Source organism: Acomys minous (genome assembly GCF_964271855.1).
Source record: "Acomys minous genome assembly, chromosome: 14".
Lineage (NCBI taxonomy): Eukaryota > Metazoa > Chordata > Mammalia > Rodentia > Muridae > Acomys > Acomys minous.
Window position 1 is genome coordinate 17,072,145 of NC_140496.1, and position 12,258 is coordinate 17,084,402.

General features: G+C 46.8%; 1 protein-coding gene across 3 annotated transcripts in view; it reads right to left on the bottom strand.

Moving 5' to 3' along the window:
- Positions 1-5,240: 5,240 nt before the first annotated feature.
- Positions 5,241-12,258, bottom strand: part of PDPR (pyruvate dehydrogenase phosphatase regulatory subunit) — a 42,346-nt gene continuing 35,328 nt past the window's right edge. For all 3 annotated transcript variants that reach the window (XM_084756661.1, XM_084756662.1, XM_084756663.1), the window contains 2 exons: positions 12,048-12,230; positions 5,241-10,354 (listed from right to left, as the gene is read on the bottom strand). In XM_084756661.1, the coding sequence (XP_084612787.1) occupies positions 9,950-10,354; positions 12,048-12,230 (588 nt within the window). In that variant the 3' untranslated portion in view covers positions 5,241-9,949. The remainder of the gene's footprint in view (positions 10,355-12,047; positions 12,231-12,258) is intronic.

The following is a 12,258-nucleotide window of genomic DNA, read 5'->3' on the forward strand; positions in this document are numbered from 1 at the left end:
AACCTAGAACGGGGGAGGGGAATACGAGCCCGTAAGTTATTGGATCCCCCTGGGACTGGTTTTACAGAGGATTGTTAGATGTCATGTGGGTGCCGGGACCTGAACCTGGATCCTCTCCAAGAGCAGAAAGTGTGAGTGTTGGACAGATGTCACATTGGTGGAGAGCATGGGTTGCTCTTCCAGGTAACCTGGGTTCAATTCCCAGCACCCACATGTCAACTCAAAACTGTTTGAGTTGCAGTCTCAGGGGATCTGATGCCACTTTCTGACCTCTGTGGGCACAGGCACACACGGTGCACAGAAATATATGCAGACAAACATCCATACACATTACAATAAAATTTTTATATTATTCTTTGGGGGATAGACTCTTAAGACTCCTAGCTAAAATAGGAAAACATCCATCTACCAGAGGAACTCACGTGCTTTGAACGTTCGTGTATCAGAACGAGGAATGAGACCTGAATAGTCCTCCACTTGCATAGAGTGGAAATTTCACTGGCCAGTGAGTGTGGTACAAAACACGTAGGCCAGGGAATAGAAATGACACCATGATACAATGGTCTTTGGAACTTTATTGACATTCTTTTTCTTTCTTTTTTTTTTTTTTTTTTTTTTTTTTTTTCCTTTTTTTAATTTTATGTGAGTGCTCTATCCATGTGCACCTGCAGGCCAGAAGAGGGCACCAGATCCAATCATAGATGATTGTGAGCCACCATGTGGTTGCTGGAAATTGAACTCAGGTCCTCAGAAGAGCAGCCAGTACTCTTAACCGCTGAGCCATCTCTCCAGCCAGCCTTTTATTGTTGACATTCTTTAAATCCAGAACCACTATCTTGTTCACTGCTGGACCTGTCACGTAGCAGAATGACTGGCCTGAGACATGACAAGCTTGAAGCAAAGAACGGTAACTAAAGAGTTAAGGCAAAGGCGCCCTGGCATCGCACCATTTCTAGTTATGGGTACGAAGATGTATTTACTGGGTGGTGTGCCCGGCACGGGTTGAAGGTGCTGAGAAGCTGGGCCTGAGTAAGGTTTGGACCTCAAGAGATCAGAAGGCCGCGTCTACACCGATGCAAGAGCACCCAGCGAACACACATTTTTGAGCTGGTGACGAGTTCTGAGAAGGAAAGGAAACTGGGCGACTGTGAGCTGGAGGGGACGGAAGGTAGCTGTTTCTGAGGTTCCAGGAAACAAAGCCCCTTCCTCCCGGCAAAGACGAGCTGGGAAGGCGCAAGGAGGAAGCTGGGAAGTCAGGTGGCAGCTTCGGCCTCCGAGGTCCAGCCAGGCTCGCAGAACAGCTTAGCGATGGGCTCTGCCAAAGCCTAGCACGGGAAGGCCTCAAGCGACGGGCAGGGACAGAGAAGAGCGCGACCACCGGCCCGACATGTGGCTCCGGGCTGCGGACCCACCGCGGCTGAGGCCTGGAGGCGGACGGCCACCCGAACTGCCCGCGCTGGGTCGAGGCTGTGGCCAGGCTCCGATGCCCCGGCTCTGCGCAGAAACGAAGCCGGGCCGGAGGCGGAGGCGTCGCGGGAGGGGCGGGGCCTGGCGAGACCCAAACAAGCCCACGTGCGGGCCGGCCCGCCGCGGTGACGTCACGGCGCGTTGGCGCGCGCGCCGGCCTTACCCTTGCCGCGGGCCGTAAAGCGCGGAAGGTCGCGGGCCCCTGCGGTCCCGGAACTTCCCGCTCTGCGTCCCGCCCCCTCCCCATGCCCTGTCCCCCTTTCCGGCCGGCGCAGACCCGCTTCAGCCGTTGAGTCGCGCTTCACTTCGGCCGGGCGTTGCTGAGCGCGCTGCCCGCAAAGCCGCGGGCCCCTGAGGTAAGAAGGCGGGCTACGACCTGCCGGTCCGGGCGGCCTCGTCGTCCCGTGCACTCGTGCGTCCCCCACCCCCCTGCCCTCTGAGCTTGGCCTCCGGCTCCCGGTCTTCCTCCTGGTCTCTGGGGCGGTGCGCTTGGGCGCCAGAATTCAGCGAGCGGAGCTGTGCGGGCTCCGGGGATCCGCGCCGGCTGCCCGGGGCCTGCGCGCGGGCTCTCCCAGGGCGGCCGGGCCTCGGGGCTGGCTGCCGCTCGGGCGGGCGCGCACCTGCTGTCACAGCCAGCTGTGCTCTTGCGTCTCTGCAGGTGGCATTGCTTTCCCACCGTGAAACGTCAGAGACTAAGCCAGGGCGGTGGGGCTCCCGGGGGGCGACTTGAGGGGACTGTTGTGTCTGATCCTGAGGCTCCAGGCCACGCTCTCCAAGCCCATTTTGTATTTTGTCCTTGGGTAGGCGGGTGTCGCAGGTAGAGAGGAAGTCTGTGTTGGTCTTCCTGTTTAAATGGAAGGATTTCTGGAGACTCAGAAACCCAGGAACCACACAGCTCTGAGGTGAGTTGGCAGGGGGTTTGGAGAGTGGCTGGATCTGTGTGAGATTTAGGATGAAGACTACAGGGAACGTCCTGAGTGGTGACTGGAGAAGACAGATGAGAGAGGGAGAAACCCGGTGACACTCTGAGTTATAGTATGTGGAGCCACTGGGGACAGACACAGTGTGGGAAGCATGGAGGGGAAGGAGATGTGTTTGTGTTGGGACGTGCTGGGTTTTCCCTGTGGGGTCAGGTGGGCGTGGCCACTCTGCACCTGATACACAGATCTGAAGCTCAGGGTGCAGCATTCTTGGGTCAGGCTGTGCATCATGGTGACACTAAAATCACCCTGGGGAAGGATGGGAAGGCTTGGGGTAGAAGACAGGCTCCAGCAGAGAGGTGCGAGCCAGGAACCTGCCTGCAAGCAGGAAGGAGTGGCCTGGGGTCTTAGTGGCACGGTGTGGAGAGAGATCCTCTAAAACCAGCAAATTAGGTGTTTTGGGTGAGAGAAGTGACAGTGCTGTGGTAGGGCCAAAGCCCCGTGCGGTGACTGTTAAATGAAGAAAACAAGGAGTACATGTGTGATGCTTTGCATAAGAAAGTATGTAAGCATCTGTCCTTTTTATCCCTTTTTCCCCCCTTAAGGAATAGAGAGTAAAGCAGAAACTGCTGAGATTGGTTACCCTCATGGGACAGGTGTGCCAAGGTTGGGAGCAGTAGGGGTGTCGACACTTAATGTTTACTTTTGTTGGGGACGATAGGCCATATGGCCAATGTTCAGCCATCTTGTCCTAGTCTGCACCTTTAAGTCTCTGTCTTTCCCAGAGCTTACCTTTCACCAGAAACTAGCTGGGCCTGTTGTGAGTCACCAGCTAAAGACAGATAGGGATGGAGCGACCCTGTTGTGAGTCAACAGTTAGACTAAAGCGAGATGAAGACAAAGCAAGATACCCTGCGTAGCAGGACATCATGACCCTGCCTGGAATTCCCTATGTTTTCAGAAACATATGCTTCCCTGCCTTCTGTTGTATAAAAGCTGCTGCCTGCCTAATAAAGTTGAGAGCTTGATCAATGAGACTTGCTCTCCTCCCTTGTGTCTTGCATTTCTCAACAGGTGACCTCACTCCTGAGTTTTAGTCGAGTCCCACAGGTCGAGACAGACTTTGTGTAATTCTTTTATAGTGCCAGATACAAAACTCAGGAGCCCTAGGACTGGTAGGCAAGTCCTGTGCCACTGAATTACATCTTCAGTCCAAGTTGGTGAGAGTAAAACAAGTTCCCCCAGGTAAATAACAAACATCGTGACCACCAAGAGGTGATCAGTGTACAGTCCATGTAAACATCAAGCCACAAACACAATCAGGATGGCTGTGTCCAGCTAGTCCATAGGGAAGTGGTTGGCAGGAAGCATCTGTATGAGTGTTATCTCAGTATTCAGCCTCTAAAGCAACTAGTACAACATGGAACCTTGAAACTCAAAGGTGAATGCCAGCCTGGTCTACAAAGCGAGTCCAGGATACCCAAGGCTACACAGAGAAACCTTGTCTCGAAAAACCAAAAAAAATAAAATGAAGACATTTCTTAACTTGTTTATTTTTACCTTGAATGGGGAGAGTTAGGAAAGGCTACACTTAAAACAGGGTAAGTCGTGTGGAGTGTGTGTGTGTGCGCGCGCATGCGTGCGTAGGGTTTCTGTGTAGCCCTAATTGGCCTTGAACCCAGAGATCTGCCTGCTTCTGCCTCCCAAGTGATTGGATGGATTAAAGGCATGTGCCACCACTGCCAGGCCAAACAGTCATTTAAAAAGCATTTTTTAAAGATGTATTTTTATTGGTATTTTGCCTGTCTGTCGAGACAGGGTTTCTCTGTGTAGCCTTGGCTGTCCTAGACTCGCTTTGTAGTCCAGGCTGGCCTCGAACTCACAGCGATCTGCCTGCCTCTGCCCCCGAGTGCTGGGATTAAAGGCATGCGCCACCACGCCCGGCCCTGTCTGTACATTTTAAGGTGCCAGATCCCCTGGAATTCAAACTATAGATGTGAGCTGCCATGTGGGTGCTGGGAATTGAACCCAGGTCCTCTGGAAGAGCAGCCAGTCCTCTTAACCGTTAAGCCATCTCTCCAGCCTGCACTTTTGTTTCTTACAGAATTTTCTTCTTAAATTTTATAGCTTCCTAAATTTTTTCTTTTCTTTTGGAGGAGGAGGAGATACATATTCCAGGGCAGTCATGAGCTCCTGAACCTTCTGTTTTTACCACGTTCCTAGTGCTGGGATTTCAGGCCTGCACCACTATGTACAGCTTAACCAGTAGCTGATTGAGAGGAAAGGCCCACTACTTTTGAATAGTATTTTTCTCTGGGAAAGGAGCCCTTTTAAAAGTAAATCCTCAGAATGCCTGTATTTCTTGATGACTATGTTTCTTCTCGGAATATTTACCTAATGAGTGTCTGTCTGGTTTATTTTCCAGGATGTTACCAGTTGGCCTCTAAGGGATCAGGATCAGTATTTCCAGCAAAATATTTGTTAAAGTTGCATGTTGAAAGCATTGTGTCCCCACTGGCCAGGGGCTGGGTGTCTAAGACATTTGTAATTGTCCCTAAAGGTTTGAGCTACATTTTTAGAATTTTGGTATTAGCCACCTCTCCGGCTAATACCCTTTGTTCCTCTATTACACAAACATGGGCTTGCTTGCATGCATTTAGTACTGTTCATTCTTACCCGGAAGGCATTCTTCCTCACAACTAAACTGCACAGGGAATTGGCCGTAAGCCTGTCTTTTCTTTACCTGGGTTTGTAAACCCCTTAGCATCACAAGTGTAAGTGTATTTTATCCTTTGAGAAGAAGGCAAATAACATGTTGTGACAAGTTAAAGAACATTTCAGAAGTAGACATGATAGTTATCAAAGCACTTTTTATTCATTTATACACCTAATACATGAAAAGAAAATTTCAATTGAAATCCAGCCATCTAGAAATAATTCTGGCCATAAAATGCAGTTACCCCATGTATCTGCTGAGTTTGCTCTTGAGGAAAGTTTTTATTTACTCCAATGTCTAGAATGTCCTCAGGACCACATGCTGACAGTGGGAGCAAAATACACATTTACACCATTTAATAGTAGTTGTACTGGTGTTTTTATATACCTTAAGTAGCGCCCAGAGAGTTAGGTATGAACTAGAAAAGCTTTCAGTGAAATGAGCTGCAGAACTTTTACCCACACCCAGATTATTCTGAGGAAGGAGTGCTGACGTGGGGAAGGACAACCCACAAACTGAGCATTTTCTTCCTACCTCAGTCCACTACTGGACATTCTGGAGTGTAAGGCACTAGAACTGGGTTGAGAAAAATGTTCCAAGCTTCAGTTCTTGGTGTGCAAAGGAAATCTTGGCATAGATCTTTTGAAACATGATAAAAAATAACTCCCCTTCGTCTTATAAGACAAAAAGACAAGTAAGTAGATGTTTGCAAAGATTTAAAGCAGGTGAATCAAAATATGAAGAAAATGCATGATTATTCAGATGTGGACAGTGGCTTAGAGAGGCCAAGAGTCTTACACAGAGAAGATGCTGATGTTTAACAGATTAAGAAAAGGCAAAGGTGTGTGAAACACTCTGAAAAAGTACTGTTAGGGACTGTGAGAGGAAGCCCCATATTGACATGAAAATGGGGCCTTACAGATCAGCACCTTGGAGACCAAAAAGAAGTGGTGACAGAGGAAGAGAGGAGCTGCCAAATCAACCACAGCTCAGCTAGAGCTGAGCTCAGACACTGCACTTCGCCTACTCCCCTCTTTGTCCTCTAGGTGCCTACAGATGTAAGTACAGATGAGCCTCTGCTGTGTTGTCACTGTGCTGCTTATCTAGCAACACTTGTGAGACGGGGTGTTGGGATGCAGAAAATGAAAAATGACAACTTACTCTTCATTGTTCCACATACTGTAAGTAACAGATATAAGGATGACATTTGTAGTTCATCCCTGAAAGCAGGATGATGGAATTGCTCTTCCAGGACTAGTAGAATTCTCTCTGAGGATGGTAATGAACTTTTCAGATGCTAACAAATGTTCATAAACTGTGAGTCTTCAGTGAAACAAACCATACGCTTCAGCAATTCTTACTACTTGCAACTCATATTGGCACTGCCACCCACATGCAGAAGCAGAGCAATAGAATAGTAAAATCTACACAACAGCCTAGAACACATTAAGTGTAGAGGACTTCCCAACAGGAGCCAAGCTGAAGTGGCTGTGTCCACTGCTGCACAAAGGGCTTCTTGGAGGCCATACTGAAGCTTGAGTGGCCTGTGGCCCAGGACAGCTAGGAGCACACAGTGAGGTGCTCTCAACACTAGGGCTATTCTATATTCTAGCCTCCCCTCCTTGCCCATTTTCCAAGTTCAGTACCTGTGTCGTGGAAAGGATTGTTAAGAGCTTGACTATATCTCAAATAACTATGGCAGCGCTGAGAGGCAGGTGTCGCATGTGTCATGGACAGCTAAGGGAAAGAAAGCCTTTATAACAGTTCACGATCATAGGAAACTCCCAACCATAAATCCTCAGTGTACTTTGTCATCTTGTTCAAAGAGCTTTAATTGTTATATAATCAAAGAAGAGACCACAGAACCCCTCACCTCTAAGAATCTGTCACCTAAACCTGAAATGTTTACAATCCCTTAAAGCTAACTGGCTCCCCAGAGTGTGTTGTCATGCAAGGCAAGCCAAGGCAGCCTCACTGTTCAAGAGCTGAAGATACACAGTTATTGGTCCACCTGGATTCTAAGTCGTGCTTCTTAATGCTGTGACCCTTTACTGAAGTTCCTCATCTTTGGTGACCCACAACCAGAAAATTATTTCATTGCTATTATGAATCATAATTAAATATCTTACACAACTTATGAAAAGGTCAGGTCATTCAACCCTCTAGTTGAGAACCTCTGCTCTAGGCCTAGCATTTCTGATAACGTGCATCTACTCCTGAGAAGCCTAGAATGTTCTACCAACACTGATGGATCAGGTATTCCAGGTAAACCCCCACCCCGACTGTCTTAAGGTGCTTATGACCCCAATCACAGAAAAAGCTGCAGTAAGACAGGCACTGCCTGTAAGCTCAAAAGGCTGACATCAACAGTCAGAACTCTAGCTGAAGACTTACTAGAAAGTGCTGTATGGTTTTTAAATATGGCAGTTTCTGTCTGACTTAGAAAGGACAGAGATTAACAAGTGAAGAAAAGAATCAGAGTCTATGCTGAAAATTCTCTTGATGACATTTGTATTTGAATAATATACTATGAATGTGGTACACCAAATTTTAAAACTATTATCATGTTGAAAGTCATGGGGTTTTTGGTTGGTTGTATTGTTTTTCTAATCCAGAACTTAAGTGGTTAACACTTCCAATATGTAAAGAGAAAACTTGCAGCTACATCTTTATTTTATTTTGCTCATGACAGTTTCTCTGCCTTGGCTGTTCTGAACACTCTTTGTAGACCAGGCTGGCCTCGAACTCAGAGATCCACTTGCCTCTGCCTCCTGAGTACTGGGATTAAAGGTGTGCGCCACCACTGCCTGGCTTGCTGCTACATCTTTACTAATAATGCATAGGTCAGAAATTTCTTTTGTATTCAATTCCAAATAAACTTTCATTCACACAGACTGTGATGTCACAACCGTAGTTGAAAGAGCACAGAATACCTGGAGCTGTGCATATCTACTTCCGTCTTTGTAGGTCAGCTAAGGGCTGCTCTCGAGGGTCTCAGTACTTCACTGCTGCCGCTGCTTGCCTGGAGTGGAGTATTTCTCCTTTCTTCCCTTTGCCTACAAACAGGGCCTCTCATCTCATTAAATAAACATTTCCTCCCAAAACAGCAATTCCCTCTCACACCAAATTCTAATTGTATGCCATTTTTATATATCAATCAAAATCTTCTTGGAAGCCAAGTAGGAGTGCCCTAGTGGAGGAAACAGCAAGAAATGTGCAAACAGAGCCAGTCTGAGTGGATCACAGTTCTATAGAAATGCTAAAGAAAGGAGACACTTGAGAATTTTGAGCTGTTCTAACGAAATGAAGGATTTCTATTAACAAAAATTTAGTGGCTCTAATGCGTCCAGGTTACTAAGAACTACAATTGAATTAATGGCTTTCTCTCCCTCCCTCTCTCTCTGGAGGTTTTTTTGAGACAGGGTTTACCTACCCTGGCTGTCTTGAAACTCACTTTGTAGATCAGGCTGTCCTTGAACTCACAAAAGTCCACCTGCCTCTGCCTCCCAAGTGCTGGGCAAATTAGAGATGCTGAAATTCAGACTGGGGCAGTTTGTATACAAGAGAAAATTAAGTTTTGGTATTATATAACATAGCCTTGTAAAATCAAAGTTTCACCTACAGAAAACATTGTCACACCTGAAATCCTGGTGTTCATGAGACAAGAGGCAGGCAGATCACTACAAATTTGAGGCTAGCCTGAGCTCCAGTGTGAAACATCCAACAAAAAGAAAACAGCAGTGCCACTGAAATGTGTAGTGCATTTGGTGGTACCCCAGTGGGGAGCCTGGAAAGAAAAGGTGAAAAGCCGTCTCTGGCCTGCACTGTCTTAACCACACTCGGTGGTCATCCACCTGTGGCTTTGTTCTTGCTCGGGATGAAAAGCTGGGGCTCTGGTAGCCCTCTGGATCGCAGTATGAACAGCACGTCTTACTCACCCAATACAACCTACCTAATCCCCTGTCCCTCTTCTAAAGGGATAAGAATGAGTGTTGAGGTTGCAGGCACAGATGAGGCTAGATGTCATCTGAAGAAAATAAAAGATAGCTGGCTGACCTATAATTAGCTCAAAGAAAAGCAGCACTCCTCCAATAGAAGGACTCAACATCTGCATTTACACTGCCCCTGCTGGGAAAAGCAACACAAAAGGCAACATGGCTTTTCCTTTCAAATACTGGCATACATGTTTACTCAGCTAAAAAACAAACAACCTCATTATACAAAATAGCAGAAAATAAAATTGCAGGCAGGTTGCCCTGGCACAAATATCTAAGGACAAAGTTGAGGGGAAAGAGGAGCCAGGTTAACTACTTGTCCCTTCCACAGAGCAATGTCCATGCAATCCCTCTCATTGGTGAGGTAGATGGTTAGGAGGTATCAGGTGGCAACTTACAGCACAGTGGAACAGAGTCATCTGCCTGGTTAAGACACAAGTTATTCCCAAGGCTGCATCAGACACAGCAATCTACAAAGCAGGTTACTCTAAGAATCCCAGCCCAAGGGAAATGGACTTTTGCCCTAAGGCTTAAATAATACCTACGTACCTTACTATGAGCTTAACAATCAGCCTGTCACCTTAACCGACTTCACAAGTGGCTTCTGCCTTCCACTGTGGGAATGTGAGCCTGCTGGAGGGATGAGAAGAGCCTGGATTGTTAGGAGGGGTAACAGCAAATGAAAGAAAATGGGAGGACAAGCAAGGCTTGAGGAAAGAGTTTAAAGTCTGTCAAATTGAAAAGTTAGGAGAGGACAAAGGTACCTTCTGTAAGGAGACAAGAGGGGAAAAAACGCTCCCAGAACGATGCTCCTCATGGTGAGACAAAGGGAGTGAAAGAATGTCTTGGCATTACTTCCCGTGAAAGTCACTCAGCTCCACATCATCCTTTCTACGCTTGTGAGTGAAAAAGGAGGTGACAGGGTAGAGCTTGGCCTTAGCCTGAAACCGATGTCCTGCAATGTCAATTTCATATTCTCCTCGGTTGATGAAATCCGTTGTCACTACCTGCTCCTCCCCACTGTCCTCAGAAAAATTGTGTACATAACCCAGGCATACATGGCGCTCAAGAGTGTAGCTATAGGCACTACTGGTGGTCTTGCCCGCATACTTCCCATTCCGATAGATGGGTTCTCCCCACCAAGGCCACAGGTCCAGGTCTGTGTCGTGGTCATCCAGGATGAACATAGCAAGGCGCTTATACACCCCGTTCTGCTTCTGCTGCAGCAGGGCATCCCGACCAATGAAATCTATGCCCTAGGAGAGAAAGGAAAAGAGCCTCAGATGCCAACCTACATGGCATGTGCAGGTGGGGAGCGAGTGGGTAAATGCAGTAGAACACAGCTCACATAGATAACCTACATTCCCTACTAGCTTTTGAAAAAAAAAGTGGTGTTTGATGCATTATAAAAAAGCTGCATTCACAGCAGAGACACCAGAGAACTTTTTTAACAGGAAAAGTACATGCTTCTGTGAACAGATTTCCATCACAAGCCTACAATGGACAAAGAATGTTAGAAAAACTGAAAAATCAAGAATACTTGCTAGAAGGATGACAAGATGGCTCATCACACAAACCTAGAAACCTGAGTTTGAGCCCCAGGACCTATGTAAAGTTGGCAACAAAGAACTAGTTCCACAAAGATAGACGTACCCTTGGTGTTGTTTCCAGCAAAAAGCCCATGCATATGTATGTACCAATGTATACACTTGTATGTACAGGTGAGCAAACTTAATGAGTTGTTACAATGAGTTATTAACACTTTAACAGGACAAAAAAATAACTGCATGGTCAGGCCACTGTGGTGTACACCTATAATCCCACCACTTGGGAAGGCAGAGGCAGGTGGATCTCCATGAGTTCGAGGCCAACTTGGACTACAATGCAAGTCCAGAACAGCTAAGGCTATAAAGAGAAACCCTGTCTTGAAAAACAAAATAATTGCATGTAAGTTTTTACATCTAGTTATATGCAGTGACCAAAAAGAATACTATACCTGGGCATGATGGCACATACCTTTATCCACTGCCTTTGAGAGGTAGAGGCTGGCGAATCTCTAGTTCAAGTTCGGCCTGGGCTACATAGAAAGTTCCAGACCAGCCAGGACTACTTAGTGAGACCATCTCAGAAAAGAAAGACAACAAACTACAGGTGTACTTAGAGGGAACTTCCCAGATACATTGTTATAAATAAAGCAAAGCACAAATGTAACACCATCTAGGTTAAAGGTGGGCAGGGTGTCACACTGGCATACTTCCGCCATGCTAACACTCCGGAAACAAGCTGCTGCTTTTCAGAAGCCAAGGGGACAAGACACTCTTCGTAGAGTCTCTTGAACTACAGTTTTCTAAGTACTAATACCTGGGGCTGGAGAGACAGCTCCGGTTAAGTGGTGATGTCATTTGTTTTATTTTTTCAAGACAGGGTTTTTCTATGTTGCCTTGGCTGTCCTGGACCAGGCTGGCCTCGAACTCGTTAAGAGATCAGCCTACCTCTGCCTCCCAAGTACTGGGATTACAGGCCTGCGCCACCACGCCTGGCTCAGCTAAGACCCAAGCTCAGTCCCCTGTGTTCTCTTTTGACAAGTGCACTCAAATGCACATACCTTATATAGACATACATGTCCATACAGAATTAAAGGTTTAAAAGGTTTTAAGAGCTATGCAGGTGGCTGTAAAATGACTAATTTGGATAAATACTGTGGTGCATTAATGAATGACCACAATCCATTAAAACCTATGCCAGTGTAAACAGGTGTTGTCAGGGTATTGAGATTTCATGTGACGATGTGCATGCCACAGCTAAGTCTCCTACCTTGATAACACTATGTCCTGTGACTTCCCTGGCGCTGGCCCTCCCCTATCTTTCTTGCTCTTATTTGTTCAGCTCTTCTATTCTAGACAGATGACACTGCGCAGGGAAGGCACAGGGAAGCTGCGTGAACAGTACCTTCTCTAACTTCACTCGAGACTCTCCTCCACATTCCAGGGGCGTGGTCAGGGTGTTTAAGTCCTGACCCCAAAAGGCAAAAAATTTCTCAATTCGGAGACTTCGAAGAGCATAATACCCAGCATTCCGGATTCCATATTTCTGTCCAACACTCATCACCTCATTGTAGACATGCAGAGCATACTATATGAAGAGAAGAAAAGTTAGCAAC